Source organism: Caretta caretta, chromosome 1, assembly GCF_965140235.1.
Source record: "Caretta caretta isolate rCarCar2 chromosome 1, rCarCar1.hap1, whole genome shotgun sequence".
NCBI lineage: Eukaryota > Metazoa > Chordata > Testudines > Cheloniidae > Caretta > Caretta caretta.
The window spans coordinates 340,479,551-340,495,747 of record NC_134206.1 but is presented as its reverse complement, the minus strand read 5'-3'; the positions used below and the strand labels follow the sequence as shown (position 1 = coordinate 340,495,747).

Genomic DNA, 16,197 nt, shown 5'->3' with positions numbered 1-16,197 from the left:
TATTTGACCAGTGTTTCAAGTATGTTTTGTGATATAGTATGAGACTTTATCACAGATTTGTTAAATTCAACAAGCATTTTTTTAAACACAGTGGGTCTCTGAAGCATTGACTTACCAAGGTTCTACTGTATGACTGTATCTTGGTTGTGATTGTAGTGTAACTGGTGGACTTGTGTGTTGAAATATGAGGTTGATGCCACTACTAGAATAAGGTGAATGAAGAGTCTCTCTCTGATTTATCTTTGTTCACAAATCTTCTTTGATTAGCTAGATTGTATATGCTTTGTCCTTCCCATGTGTGCAGATGTAATTATATCCCCTACAACTAAAAACATATTAATGTCTTGGGCGTTTCACACTAAATCTTTGTTTCACTGCTTTAGCAAACCAGAAGTTATAGGGTGGACCCATGATAACTGATAGAGAAAGCAAATTACATTCCATTTTCTCCCTGCATTGGTTTTGTGGCTCACATCCCTAGATTTCCTTTCCATGTTGTGTATTGGTTGTGACATGGTTTATTACCCATTTGAGTCCTTGGAGAGCGATCAGGTCAGAGAACTGTGGTACTCCTGGGATTCTATGTGGAGAGGAAAAAAATCACCAGAAGGGCCAGGGAAATAGCAGGAGCATGTTAACTTCTCTGGAACATCTAAATGGAACATCTAAAAGGAAGTACAAGCGAACAGCTGGGAACTAGCTGATTTTCTGCCTAGACAGTCTAGTTGCCACACAGAGGGAAGGGAGCTCTAATGTGAGTTTGGGATTTTCTTCTGCTTATTTGAAAAGACTTTGATTCTGACAAACCTGTCTGGGATCTGCTGGGAGCAACAGAGCATGAGTGGATTAGGGGAAGGACTGCTTCTGACCAAGGAAATCCTGTATAGATTTCAGATAAACCCTGCTTCAGGTTAAAAATTGTATTTTGTTTCTCTGCTGGAGCAAGAGGCAACCAAAAGACTGCCAGCCTGGGAAGGCTTTAGTTTCCATCCAGAATGAGAGGATTTAGAGACTGTGTGCACAAAACCTGTTAGAAGCTTTACTTCACTCTGGAACCATACTGTGGACCCATTTGCACACATGCACAGGGTTGAGGTGATTGTAACAACCACAAAGACTCTTCTCCCTGCTCGCATGGGCAGGATCTCTCTGGATTTTTTTGGCCTCTCTCTGATGCACTGAGCAGAGATCACATGTTGGGTTCCAGTGAGCATATCCCATGTGCTCATTCTCCTGTGATTGCAAAGGGTAGGGAGCACTTTGTTAGATCTTGCCCTGAGTTTGACTCATAAATCCATATGTTGAACTTCTGTTCAGGTAAGATAATTGGGTGTGCAGTTATCCATGTGAATGGTGATGATGCTGAAGAAGTCATCCGAGCGACGCGATTAGCTGTTGAATACCAGCGTCACTTCCGCAGGGATGTGATTGTAGACTTGCTGTGCTACAGACAGTGGGGCCACAATGAACTCGATGAGCCATTCTTCACCAACCCCAGCATGTATAAAATCATCAGGTAGGTTAATGCTAGCAAAGGAAGGTGTATAACTCATGCCTAAACCAGCTGCAGTAATGATCAGTTTATCCTCAATTGTAACAGAAGCCTCTATGAAATTTAAGGTCCCTGTTTACATGGCACATTCTGTCCTGCTGTTGGCAATGGTGCACCAGCATCTGTGTTTGCAGCAGGGTAAGTACTAGTGTGGACATGGCTATGCTCTTTGGAGCACACTGTCAAGACATCTTGCATATTAAAGAGAAACTGGGCATTACTGATGATGGTGTTAGTGCTTGAATATGCAGTTTGATGCTCCTTTGAAGAACAAGTTAATATAGTCCATCTGCATTTTAAAACTTCCCAGTAGCTATTCTTGATTGGTTTGCCCTTTGCTCATGAGCGTCTGGGATTCAGGACACAGACAACTGGTTGGGAAGGGTTTGCAGATCAGGGCTGATGGCCATTGGCAGAGCTGTGTGTGGGAGGCTTACACAATGCCTGCTTAAGTTGGTTCCTGCCAGTTCAGCTAGAATCCTGTTTTATGAGCAGTAAAACTTACCCTAACTTTATCCCCACTCCAAAAAAGTTTTTTCAAAATGTGCTAGCCAGTATATTCTGGCACTTCAGATGGAGCATGCATGCAATGTTCACTATGGTGGAAGAGAAGGCTTAGACTCCTTGTCTTAACTCACCTTGCTGTGAGTTTATCATTATTAGAGTGCAACTCTGATTTTGAGTCTTTCTTTTTGACCATAGCTGCCAGTACAGATGCTTCTCCAATAATAAACAAGATAGCACAAATTGTCCTGGAGAATTTATGCCCCTTATTTTTTGGAGGGCCTCCATCTGAATGATTGTAACCCAGCAGATCATTCACTCCAGTTCTTGGAATGAGTTTATATTGCCATCTGGCAGCAACAAGGTTGTATTTCCCTGTTATTACAGTGATGGCACAGTGTACGTGCATGGGGTTTGACTTCCTCCCTGACAGATCCCGTAAGAGTGTCCCAGACATGTATGCAGAGCGTCTAATAGCCAGTGGGCTCATGACTGAGGATGAGGTATTGGAGATAAAGACTTCATATTACTCCAAGCTGAATGATCATCTAGCCAACATGATGATGTATAGCCCCCCTTCAACCAACCTGCAAGCTCACTGGAGTGGCATGGTGGAACCCTCTGCTAGGATCACCATTTGGGATACAGGCCTGCCTGTGCCACTCCTGCAATTCATTGGCATCAAGTCCGTGGAGGTGCCTGAAGAGCTCCAGATGCACAGTCATCTTCTGAGGACGCATGTACAGGTCTGTAAGGCTTAATGAAGTCTATCTTCTTATTCCATAGCTCAAAAAAAAAAACCTGTTACGGGGGAAATCTAACACCACAAAGCATGCAACTAAAGAACAACAAAGTAGTCTTGTAAAAGAAATAATTCTTCCCTGATGAGGCTGATTTGAGCTTTGCAAGGCTTGAACCACTATTTTTTGTATGTGTGCGAGAAATACAGGGTAATCTCCCCAAAATTATAGCACTTTGTTTTTTCCTTTATTCTATCAATAAAAATTTTTTTAACAAACTTGGGTTAGGTCTTTTTAAAACTCTTAAATGGAATAAAAACTTACTTTATGGGAGACTCTCAGGGATTGGTAATAGAATATAGAGTCTATTTCCTAGGTCCCCAGTATAAATGTGCACCAGGTTGTTGTTAGTCACCTTCATTACTAATGTGTGATGGCTAGTAAGTTGTCTGTATAAAATTATTTTGTTCCAGTTCTGAGTGAATGCATCCACATAACAAAATTATTGGCATTGATTGGCCCTTGATAGGCAGCCTAAGAGAGGCCAAGAGTTGAATGGGCAGGAAGACTGACCTAGCCTACCTCCCTCCACATCCATGGGTGCATGTTGGAAGGGGAGTGTTTTGGAGAACATTTTGTATGGTTGCTGTCTAATCTGTTTTAGTCAGCTCTGGAGACTGGAAATCTTCCATCTGGCATCTTTCCCCAGCACTAACATAAACAAAAAACTGTGATATTAAAAGCACAGCCTGTACTCCAAGGAGTTTAAAATCTAGATCCTGCAATTGGATCCATGATTCACTGATGATCTGCATGGACAAATGTGTCCACCACATAGAACTGATTGCAGGATCGGGGCCTAAGGTGACTGTCAGCAAGTGGCCTCCTCCCAGGTGTTCCCTGGTGGCCTGCAAGTGCCCTACCACCTCATTTTCTCCTCGATTTCTTAATAAACTCAAAAGGGCTCTGTCAAGTCCAATATCAGCCCTCCTTTAGGGTACGGTTTGAACTTAAAGTTCAAAACTAAACAAAGTCTTCCCTCCAGTTTTCAGCTGGGCACAGCCCCAAACTACCTTGGTGTCTCAGGGTCCTTCTTGCCTTAGCAGGCAATTCCCAGCCCTTCCCAGCTGGAGCAGTTCTCCTGATTTCAGGGCCTTCCCTCCAGGAGCCTCTCACTCTGATGCTAAAGGGGAGTCACCTGGTCCATACCCAGCTGGCTCTAATTAAACCACACAACTCATCCCAGATGTGGCAGACAGGGCTAATTGTACAGAGTTGACAAGTTCCAGGGCTCCAGCTCTTAAAGGGGCGAGCCACTCTGTTATAGTGACTAATAAAACTTTAGAGATGCTGCTCTGTGTATTTTTCTAGTTATCTCGGTTGAGCTGTAACGTCTGAGGTGCAGAATGACAAAGCTAAATTCACTGATCTATTTTTTAAAAAATATTCAGGCAAGAATACAGAAAGTGAAGGAAGGAACGAAGTTGGACTGGGCTACAGCTGAAACATTAGCTTTTGGTTCACTACTCAGCCAAGGTAAGGGGCAACTAGACAGCAGATAGTATATCGTTGCTTCAGTGACAATCTAATATGCTATGAGAGTTTGTTTTTTTTAATGTATCTCATGATCAATTCCAAGAGTTGTGACTATATAAAAGCCCAATAAAATAGAATCTTTTTCCAATAAAAAGGCAACCATGACCACCTTGTGCCATTTATACTTGTAGGTTAGATACTAGGAGGTCCAGAGGATAAAGCCCTGATTCACTGAAACATATTTTCTTGTGCTTAAAGCTAAGTCCCATTGAAATAAATGGGACTACTCATAGGGTATGTCTACACTACGGAATAAGGTCGAATTTATAGAAGTCGGTTTTTTAGAAATCGGTTTTATATATTAGAGTGTGTGTGTCCCCACAGAAAATGCTCTAAGTGCATTAACTCGGCGGAGCGCTTCCACAGTACCGAGGCTAGAGTTGACTTCCAGAGCATTGCACTGTGGGTAGCTATCCCACAGTTCCCGCAGTCTCCGCTGCCCATTGGAATTCTGGGTTGAGATCCCAGTGCCTGATGGGGCTAAAATATTGTCGCGGGTGGTTCTGGGTACATATCGTCAGGCCCCCGTTCCCTCCCTCCCTCCGTGAAAGCAAGGGCAGACAATCGTTTTGCGCCTTTTTTCCTGAGTTACCTGTGCAGACGCCATACCACGGCAAGCATGGAGCCCACTCAGGTAACCGTCACCCTATGACTCCTGGGTGCTGGCAGACGCGGTACGGCATTGCTACACAGTAGCAGCAACCCTTTGCCTTGTGGCAGCACACGGTATAGTACGACTGGTAGCTGTCATCGTCATGTCCGAGGTGCTCCTGGCCACGTCGGCTGGGAGCGCCTGGGCAGACATGGGCGCAGGGACTAAATTTGGAGTGACTTGACCAGGTCATTCTCTTTAGTCCTGCAGTCAGTCCTATTGAACCGTCTTATGGTGAGCGGGCAGGCGATACGGATTGCTAGCAGTCGTACTGTACCATCTTCTGCCGAGCAGCCATGAGATGTGGATGGCATGCAGTCCTTCTGCACCGTCTGCTGCCAGCCAAAGATGTAAAAGATAGATGGAGTGGATCAAAACAAGAAATAGACCAGATTTGTTTTGTACTCATTTGCTTCCCCCCCTCCCCTGTCTAGGGGACTCATTCTTCTAGGTCACACTGCAGTCACAGAGAAGGTGCAGCGAGGTAAATCTAGCCATGTAACAATCAGAGGCCAGGCTAACCTTCCTGTTCCAATAAGAACGATAACTTAGGTGCACCATTTCTTATTGGAACCCTCCGTGAAGTCCTGCCTGAAATACTCCTTGATGTAAAGCCACCCCCTTTGTTGATTTTAGCTCCCTGAAGCCAACCCTGTAAGCCGTGTTGTCAGTCGCCCCTCCCTCCGTCAGAGCAACGGCAGACAATCGTTCCGCGCCTTTTTTCTGTGCGGACGCCATACCAAGGCAAGCATGGAGGCCGCTCAGCTCACTTTGGCAATTAGGAGCACATTAAACACCACACGCATTATCCAGCAGTATATGCAGCATCGGAACCTGGCAAAGCGATACCGGGTGAGGAGGTGATGTCAGCGCGGTCACGTGAGTGATCAGGACATGGACACAGATTTCTCTGAAAGCATGGGCCCTGCCAATGCATGCATCATGGTGCTAATGGGGCAGGTTCATGCTGTGGAACGCCGATTCTGGGCTCGGGAAACAAGCACAGACTGGTGGGACCACATAGTGTTGCAGGTCTGGGACGATTCCCAGTGGCTGCGAAACTTTCGCATGCGTAAGGGCACTTTCATGGAACTTTGTGACTTGCTTTCCCCTGCCCTGAGGCGCATGAATACCAAGATGAGAGCAGCCCTCACAGTTGAGAAGCGAGTGGCAATAGCCCTGTGGAAGCTTGCAACGCCAGACAGCTACCGGTCAGTTGGGAATCAATTTGGAGTGGGCAAATCTACTGTGGGGGCTGCTGTGATGCAAGTAGCCCACACAATCAAAGATCTGCTGATATCAAGGGTAGTGACCCTGGGAAATGTGCAGGTCATAGTGGATGGCTTTGCTGCAATGGGATTCCCTAACTGTGGTGGGGCCATAGACGGAACCCATATCCCTATCTTGGCACCGGAGCTCCAAGCTGCCGAGTACATAAACCGCAAGGGGTACTTTTTGATAGTGCTGCAAGCTCTGGTGGATCACAAGAGACGTTTCACCAACATCAATGTGGGATGGCCGGGAAAGGTGCATGATGCTCGCATCTTCAGGAACTCTGGTCTGTTTCAAAAGCTGCAGGAAGGGACTTTATTCCCAGACCAGAAAATAACTGTTGGGGATGTTGAAATGCCTATATGTATCCTTGGGGACCCAGCCTACCCCTTAATGCCATGGCTTATGAAGCCATACACAGGCAGCCTGGACAGTAGTCAGGAGCTGTTCAACTACAGGCTGAGCAAGTGCAGAATGGTGGTAGAATGTGCATTTGGACGTTTAAAGGCGCGCTGGCGCAGTTTACTGACTCGCTTAGACCTCAGCGAAACCAATATTCCCACTGTTATTACTGCTTGCTGTGTGCTCCACAATATCTGTGAGAGTAAGGGGGAGACGTTTATGGCGGGGTGGGAGGTTGAGGCAAATCGCCTGGCTGCTGGTCATGCACAGCCAGACACCAGGGCGGTTAGAAGAGCACAGGAGGGCGCGGTACGCATCAGAGAAGCTTTGAAAACCAGTTTCATGACTGGCCAGGCTACGGTGTGAAAGTTCTGTTTGTTTCTCCTTGATGAACCCCCCCCCGCCCCTTGGTTCACTCTACTTCCCTGTAAGCTAACCACCCGCCCCTCCTCCCTTCAATCACCACTTGCAGAGGCAATAAAGTCATTGTTGCTTCACATTCATGCATTCTTTATTCATTCATCACACAAATAGGGGGATGACTACCAAGGTAGCCCAGGAGGGGTGGTGGAGGAGGGAAGGAAAATGCCACACAGCACTTTAAGCACAGCACTTTAAAAGTTTACAACTTTAAAATTTATTGAATGACAGCCTTCTTTTTTTTGGGCAATCCTCTGTGGTGGAGTGGCTGGTTGGCCGGAGGCCCCCCCACCGCGTTCTTGGGCGTCTGGGTGTGGAGGCTATGGAACTTGGGGAGGAGGGCGGTTGGTTACAGAGGGGCTGCAGTGGCAGTCTGTGCTCCAGCTGCCTTTGCTGCAGCTCAACCATACACTGGAGCATACTGGTTTGGTCCTGCAGCAGCCTCAGCATTGAATCCTGCCTCCTCTCATCACGCTGCCGCCACCTTTGAGCTTCAGCCCTCTCTTCAGCCCGCCACTTACTCTCTTCAGCCCGCCACTTACTCTCTTCAGCCCGCCACCTCTCCTCCCGGTCATTTTGTGCTTTCCTGCACTCTGACATTATTTGCCTCCACGCATTCGTCTGTGCTCTGCCAGTGTGGGAGGACAGCATGAGCTCGGAGAACATTTTATCGCGAGTGCGTTTTTTTTTCTTTCTAAGCTTCACTAGCCTCTGGGAAGGAGAAGATCCTGTGATCATTGAAACACATGCAGCTGGTGGAGAAAAAAAAAGGGACAGCGGTATTTAAAAAGACACATTTTATAAAACAGTGGCTACACTCTTTCAGGGTAAACCTTGCTGTTAACATTACATACATAGCACATGTGCTTTCGTTACAAGGTCGCATTTTGCCTCCCCCCTCCCTGTGGCTAACAGCGGGGAACATTTCTGTTTAGCCACAGGCAAACAGCCCAGCAGGAATGGGCTCCTCTGAGTGTCCCCTGAAGAAAACCACTCTGTTTCAACCAGGTGACCATGAATTATATCTCACTCTCCTGAGGATAACACAGAGAGATAAAGAACGGATATTGTTTGAATGCCAGCAAACATACACTGCAATGCTTTGTTGTACAATGATTCCCGAGTACGTGTTACTGGCCTGGAGTGGTAAAGTGTCCTACCATGAAGGACGCAATAAGGCTGCCCTCCCCAGAAACCTTTTGCAAAGGCTTTAGGACTACATCTAGGAGAACTGCGAATGCCAGGGCAAAGTAATCCTTTCACATGCTTGCTTTTAAACCATGTATAGTATTTTAAAAGGTACACTCACCAGAGGTCCCTTCTCCGCCTGCTGGATCCAGGAGGCAGCCTTGGGTGGGTTCGGGGGGTACTGGCTCCAGGTCCAGGGTGAGAAACAGTTCCTGGCTGTCGGGAAAACCGGTTTCTCCGCTTGCTTGCTGTGAGCTATCTACAACCTCCTCCTCATCATCATCTTCTTCGTCCCCAAAACCTGCTTCCGTATTGCCTCCATCTCCATTGAAGGAGTCAGACAACACGGCTGGGGTAGTGGTGGCTGAACCCCCTAAAATGGCATGCAGCTCATCATAGAAGCGGCATGTTTGGGGCTCTGACCCGGAGCGGCCATTCGCCTCTCTGGTTTTCTGGTAGGCTTGCCTCAGCTCCTTCAGTTTCACGCGGCACTGCTTCGGGTCCCTGTTATGGCCTCTGTCCTTCATGCTCTGGGAGATTTTGACAAAGGTTTTTGCATTTCGAAAACTGGAACGGAGTTCTGATAGCATGGATTCCTCTCCCCAAACAGCGATCAGATCCCGTACCTCCCGTTCGGTCCATGCTGGAGCTCTCTTGCGATTCTGGGACTCCATCATGGTCACCTGTGCTGATGAGCTCTGCATGGTCACCTGCAGCTTGCCACGCTGGCCAAACAGGAAATGAGATTCAAAAGTTCGCGGTTCTTTTCCTGTCTACCTGGCCAGTGCATCTGAGTTGAGAGCGCTGTCCAGAGCGGTCAGAATGGAGCACTCTGGGATAGCTCCCGGAGGCCAATACCATCGAATTGTGTCCACAGTACCCCAAATTCGAGCCGGCAACGTTGATTTAAGCGCTAATCCACTTGTCGGGTGGAGTAAGGAAATCGATTTTAAGAGCCCTTTAAGTCGAAATAAAGGGCTTCATTGTGTGGACGGGTGCAGGTTTACATCGATTTAACGCTGCTAAATTCGACCTAAAGTCCTAGTGTAGACCAGGGCACAGATTCATAGATATTTAGGTCCGAAGGGACCATTATGATCATCTAATCTGACCTCCTGCACAATGCAGGCCACAGAATTTCACCCACCATTCCTACAAAAAAAAAAATCTCACACCTATGTCTGTGCTATTGAAGTCCTCAAATTGTAGTTTAAAGACTTCAAGGAGCAGAAAATCCTCCAGCAAGTGACCCGTGCCCCATGCTACAGAGGAAGGCGAAAAACCTCCAGGGCCTCTTCCAATCTGCCCTGGAGGAAAATTCCTTCCCATAAGTATATATTTAACTTGAAGCTTAAGGCTGAATTTTTTCACCTCCTAGGCCTGGATTCAGGTTTGTACTACATTGCATGCAGGGCACATGCATTCTGTGGTTTGCTTCTGGCTTAACATTATAAAATAGGTAAGCAGTTTGTCACTAGTGGAGGTCTCTGCTCAAGAGCATCCTGTTCTAAAGTAGAAGGCAGATACCCAGTACTAATTTTATTCCTCCGCATGGGTAAACTAATAGTAATTTTAATAATTGATAGTAAAGTTCATGCTGTACCATCGCATAAGTAATCTCAGTACTTGCTCAAAAAAACTCTAATGCAGACACAGACTAAAAACAGTTCAAACACATCGATCTAGCTATTTACATGACCGTGCCTGGAGAGGTGCAAGAGCATGCTGAGTCTTAATAGGAGGTGTGTGTGTTTGAAGGAGGGGAGGAAGATTTTGCCCAAGAGAACTAGAGATGTTTGGTGTAAGAGTAAGGAGTGGAGTGGAAGAAGGTATAAAGATAAGAATGGTAGAAAGGATTCCTAGAGAGCCATTAAGGAACAAGCCTTGGGAGTTGTGGGGGAGAAGTGAGGGCAGGGATGTCTAAAGAAGAGTAGAGTTGCACAGAGCCCTGATGATTAGAAAAAGAAGCTTTAATTTGATATGCTTAGTGAGGCGAAACCAGAGAGGATTTTGAAGAGGGAAGTGATATTGTTGAGTAAGGAGTAGTTGTCACTAGTAGTCTCTCCCTTTATGACTTTGATTGTTTAAGGTTACTTTTGTTTCTTGCTTGATAAAGGGTTTAATATCCGACTAAGTGGCCAGGATGTTGGCAGAGGAACATTCAGCCAACGACACGCAATGTTGGTTTGCCAAGAGACAGATGAAACCTATATCCCGCTGAATCATTTGTCTCCGGATCAGAAAGGCTTCCTAGAGGTATGGTGTATGCTTTATAGAACAGGTCACTTGTCCATGTCTTCGCATAGTTATATGCAAATTATTATAACAGTGTTTTGCTTCTCAAAAGGTCTTCTCAAAGGTGGATAACTTGCCATTCCATAAATGGGGAACCTGAGCCTCAGAAATTAATCGGGTTGTCCAAGGTCATACAATGAGCCAAAGTGAGAGTAGGGAATAGAAAGACCAATTACTTACCTTACAGTAACTCTAGTTCTTCAAGATGTGTTGTCCCTGTGGATTCCACTTTCAGTGCACCTGCATCCCCATGCATGTGAGATCAGATTATTTTGTCCACTAGAGTCTGTTGGAGCAGTGCCTGTGCCCTAGATGTCTTTGTGCACTCCCACCCTACAAAACAAGATCATAATTAAGGCTACATTTATGTCCTGGAGGTTATGGAAATCATGGAATCCATGACTTTCAGAGACCTCCGTGACATTCTCAGTTTCAGTCCCTGGGGCTGCAGGACTCAGGAGCTGGCAGCCAGTGGGGCGATGGCAGCAGGATTCCGGCGACAGTGGTGACAGGGGGCCCTCCTCAGAGTTCCAGTGACGGGCGACTTTGCGCGGCGGGAAGGCAGACACCTCAGGCAAGCAGCTGGGGGTGTCCCATTTTCTCTTTGGGAAATATGGTCACCCTGCAGCTTCCAGCTGCCGTGGGCAGAGGGGGAACACCACAGCTCCCAGCCACCACCATGGCAGGGGAAACCATGGAGCCGCAGCAGCAGAAGTCAGACAGGTCACGACTTCCATGAATTTTCGTTTATTGCTCATGTCCTATCTGTGACTTTTTTACTAAAAATAACCCTGATAAAATCTTAGCCTTAGTCACAGTAGAAAGCGTGGGCCCACCTGTCTCTCAGTTTCTTTGCTAAAGCAGAATGTCAGAGAAGTTCGACTCTATAGTAGCTGGCAAGGAGGGTGGTATGTAGAATCCATGTGGACAACACATCTTCAAGAAACTTGCCTTACATTAACTTGCAATTGTTCATTCTTCAAATGATTGTCCGCATGGACTCTACTCTTGGTAGCTAACAGTTATGTTTGGTCGGAGTGGGGTAGTAGGAGTTCCAGTTAGGATAGTAGGACAGCCCTACCAAAAGAGATCTAATCTGAAAGCCTCTACCCCAGAGGCTTTCAGATACAAAGAATAGTGTCCAGTGCATGTGTCAACTGGGTGCCACATAACTGCCTTGCAGATTTTCAGAATAGGGACACTCTTGAAACAGACAGCAGAGGCTGCCTAAGCTGTAGTGGAATAAGTTCCAGTATAGCTAAATGGATCTAGCCTGGTTAATTTATAACATGTCCTCATGCAGTTAGATTATCCCTAAGGGGATATTGCCTGACTATTAATGCTCTCTGCAAAGGCTACAAACAGTCTGAGTGTGTTCCTGGATGGTTTTGTCTTCTCAATGTAAAAAGACAGTCGCCTTACTACATCTAGTGTGTGAAGGTTAGCTTCTCTGGGGTGCAGGAAGGCTTGGGGAAGAAAACTAGGAGATGGAGAATAAATTGGTTCCTATAGAATTCTGAAACAATTTTGGGCAGGAACTTGAGGTGAGGCCTGAGAGTCCCTTTATCCTTAGGGAATACTGTGTAAAGGAGCCCACCCCAAAGGTCTGAATCTCTCCTATCCTTTGAGCTAATGTAATGGCTATTAAAGGCAGTTTTCATAGATTGTGGTAAATGGAACAGGTGGCTAAGGACTCAGATGGGGAATCCATCAACTCCGCTAATACTATATTGAGTTCCCAAGAGGGAGGGATCTCCCAAATTGAGGGAAAAACCTGCCTTAAGGAGCTTTGTCACAGTTGAGTAAAAAACAGTATGGCCCTGAATAGGAGGGCAGTGTGCAGATGTAGCTGCTAGGTGGTGCTAATATCATCCAGATTTTTTCAAGGGGTAGTAAATAGCCCAGTATTGCTGAAATGAGTGTAGTCCAGTAAGACAGTTAGTGCTGAGATGCCTAGATAGACAACCTCTTCTACTTAAAAAGCAAAGTTGGCTTGAGGCTTTCCTGCTTTAGAGCAGAATTTTCTGAACTTTGTCTAAGCAGCTTCTTTCAATGGATGTCATATAGCCAGCATCGAGGCTGTCAGGTGTAACAGTGCTGGGTCCAGGTGCAGGATCTCACTGTTCTGAATGACTACTAGATTGAGCAGGTAAGGTGATCGAGGGCTGAACTGAGAGATTGTCAGATCCAAATAATGGAACTGTCCAGCAAATGCTGGAGCTGTCATGATTCAGAGTTTGAGACCAGAAGGGACTTTTAGATTATCTAGTATGACCTATATAGCACCGGCCATTAACATATCACTCAGTTACCCCTGTATTGAGCCCAATAATTAGTGATTGGATGCCTTTCCGGAGGATGTGCTTTACTCAGTCTTCTATGAAGACATCAAGAGAGGGAGGATCCACCATTTGCCTTGATAGTTTGTTCCAATGGTTTATCACTTTTTTATTTTTATTTTTAAAACAGAATTATACCTAATTTGAATTTATCTGGCTTCAGCTTCCATCCATTAGTTCTTGTTTGCCTTTCTCCGCTAGATTAAAGAGGCCATTAGTATTTTCTCCATATGAAGGTACTCACATACTGTAATCAATTCACCTCTCAATCTTCTTTTTGGTAAACTGAACAGATAGACTTAAAGAGCTCAATCACTGTAATAATTAGTCCTGTGTCTTGTCTTGGTTTCCTCAAAACCCTTGGTATTGTGAGAATTGGCACAAAGATATACATCAGTCCCAGAGTACCAGGGATATGAGCAGTATCTGTCAAATCCTGGGCTAGAACCCCCTCTGGAACAAACTGTTTGACACCTGTTATTCTGGTCTGTGGCAAATAGGTCTATTTCTGGGAATCCCCACTTGCAAAAGGCATTCTGCAGGACTGAGTCTCTCAGAATGGTCTGCTGGGTTGGTCTCCTAACGTGTTTTGAAGGCTGGAAAGATGCAGAGCCGCTGGTAAGATTTGATTTGGAATGCACCAAGTAGTCTCTGCCTTGTCAGGCCATCATGCTCTCTCATCTATTGGCATAATGCATGATTGTGGTGTTATCTGTCAACTCTTAAATTATGGATCTATGGAGAAGAGGCAGGAACACTTTGCATGGCAGGCAGATGGCTCTGAGCTCTAGGATGCTTATGTGGAGATGAGCTTCCTGAAGAGACCATGGGTCCTGAATTCAGAGATAATCTAGAGGAGTTCCCCATCCCTCAGTGGGAGATCTGTCACCAGTCTTGGTAGACAGATGTGCAGAGAATTTTTGCATACCTAAAAAAGCTTTTTTCACCAGATTAACAAAGACTTCAGACCACAACCATCATTTCCATGTGATATCTACTGGGTAGATACACTAATTTCAGCCATTCTTGCATGGAGGATAGGGGAATTCTGGCAAACTGTGTCACATAGGCATGATGTGTCATGGACATCTGAGACATGCTTTTACTGATGTGCTTTGGTGAGGTTTTACTATTGTCAAGAATCTTTCCTGTGGAAGGTAAACTCTCGCTGACCTGGAATCTAGTGCTGCTCCTATGCACTCTGTGCTTTGAGTCTGAATTAGTGTGGACTTCTTTCTGTTGACTGTGAGGTCCCATGAAGTAAAGAGCTTTAAAGTTACTTGGATAGAAGTAGTCATCTGTGGGGTTTATCTTCCTCAAACCAGCTAGTCTTTGAGGTGTGTGTAGACCTGGCTACCTTGCCTCCTTAGATGAGCTGCCACAAGTGCCAAATCCTTCATAAATACCTTTGATGCTGTGGAGAGACCAGAGGTCACCATCCTGTACCAGTAATAAAATGATCCTGCTAGAAATCTGAGGTATTTCCTCTGGGCTGCATGAATAGATAAGTGGAAAGATGGCTCTTGACCTGCAAGACAACTGAATCAGTCTTGAGGCTCTAACAAGGGAATTATGGAGGCTATGGCATCTGAGGATACTGGGTACTAACGGAAAGGGAATGACGAGGTGACTATGGTTGAGCTCTGACCTTCCTCTCACTCTGCGAGGAGGCTTGTACTGCGCTCTCAAGTAGCGGCTTCAGGTGGGCTTCTCTAGCCTGCCCCTTCTCGAAGAGAACTCGGAAACATATGGAGCCTTGCTTGGGGCTGTATCTCTCTCTTAGGCAAAGCAGGCACCAGAAGTGTGTGTCGTCACGGGCATCGAAGTTTTGCATGAGGGACATGTCTTGAATCCCAGCCATTTAGCTTTTGCCATGTTACTAGCACCCCTGAATGGGAGGATGGGTGTAGTGTAGCCTAACTGAAACTTACTCAAGAAAAATTATGCAACAGAAATATAATATCATGTTTTTTTACAACCGGCACTAACGAACAACTAAGTAGTAGGCCCACTAACTAACTATACTAGCACAATGTGCAGTGAAGAAGGCGGACGCTGTGAAAGTTCAGTCTCACTGCCACGGTCTGCAAGAAGGACCTGAGGAACGGTTGGGCCCATTCTGCCTTTTATGTCCTTGGGTGGTAGTGGGAGTAAGGAGGATATGTTGAATGCAGATGCTGCTCCAACAGACACTAGTGGCCAGAAGAATCCAATCTTATGCACACGGGGCATGTGCACATCAGGAGTTGAATCCATGTGGACAATCTGTTGGAGAGCCAGGGTTTACAGAATTCCAGTTCGCTTCTCTAATGACTGAGATGGGTGGGTTTTTGCCACAGAAGTGACTCTGCAGGTAAAAAGAATTGTGGTCTGACTTACAGGGAGGAGGTCAATTAATTGTGTCAGTTCAGCAACGCATTCAACTCAAGCTCTTGGTTATTTTATTTCGGATAGTTGAGAAAGAGGGGTTCTGGGTTTTCTTTTTCTTTTTGCAGAGGGGGAGGAGATCAGCTGTGGAGGTGAATGAGACTATGAAGTAGCATTATAGCTCCCCTGCAATTTATTTCGCCCTCCCTCCCCTGAAAAAAGGTGATTATGGAATGCCTCCCAAACATTCCTATCATAGACGTGCTCTGATTCTGAAAAATAGTCAAATTCAAACATCTTCTTTCACCCACCTATGTTTTCCAAACTCTTTCTCTTTGTTAGGTAAGCAATAGCCCACTGTCTGAAGAAGCTGTGCTTGGTTTTGAGTATGGAATGAGTATTGAAAGCCCCAAGTTACTGCCAATTTGGGAGGCCCAGTTTGGTGACTTCTTTAATGGAGCCCAGATAATATTTGACACTTTCATCTCTGGAGGTGAGTGGAACAAATTTATTAAAATAAAGATATTTCTTACATGTGTTACAGAAATTCCTTTTTAACTAAAAGACCCCATGCTCATGGCAAGCAATTCTGTATCTTGGATTTCTTATATGTAATACAATTTGGATAATCTGGCTATGGTACTTATATGGCCCCAATTACTGTTATATCTGAGCACCTCAGTCTTTAATGTATTTACCCTCCCAACACCCCTGTGAAGTAGGGCAGTACTATTTTCCCCATTTTACAGTTGGGGAACTGAGGCAGAGAGAGACTAAATGACTTTCCCAAAAGTCAACTGGGAAGTCTATACAGGAGCATAGACTTGAACCCAGGTCCCCAGAGACTCATGCTAAATCCCTAACCACTGC

The 16,197-nt window shown here is 45.6% G+C and overlaps 1 protein-coding gene across 3 annotated transcripts in view; it reads left to right on the top strand.

Annotated features, from left to right (window-relative positions):
- DHTKD1 (dehydrogenase E1 and transketolase domain containing 1) overlaps positions 1-16,197 on the top strand; it is a 48,845-nt gene that overhangs the window by 20,894 nt on the left and 11,754 nt on the right. For all 3 annotated transcript variants that reach the window (XM_048836601.2, XM_048836599.2, XM_048836600.2), the window contains 5 exons: positions 1,318-1,516; positions 2,490-2,802; positions 4,248-4,332; positions 10,443-10,582; positions 15,670-15,820. In XM_048836601.2, the coding sequence (XP_048692558.2) occupies positions 1,318-1,516; positions 2,490-2,802; positions 4,248-4,332; positions 10,443-10,582; positions 15,670-15,820 (888 nt within the window). The remainder of the gene's footprint in view (positions 1-1,317; positions 1,517-2,489; positions 2,803-4,247; positions 4,333-10,442; positions 10,583-15,669; positions 15,821-16,197) is intronic.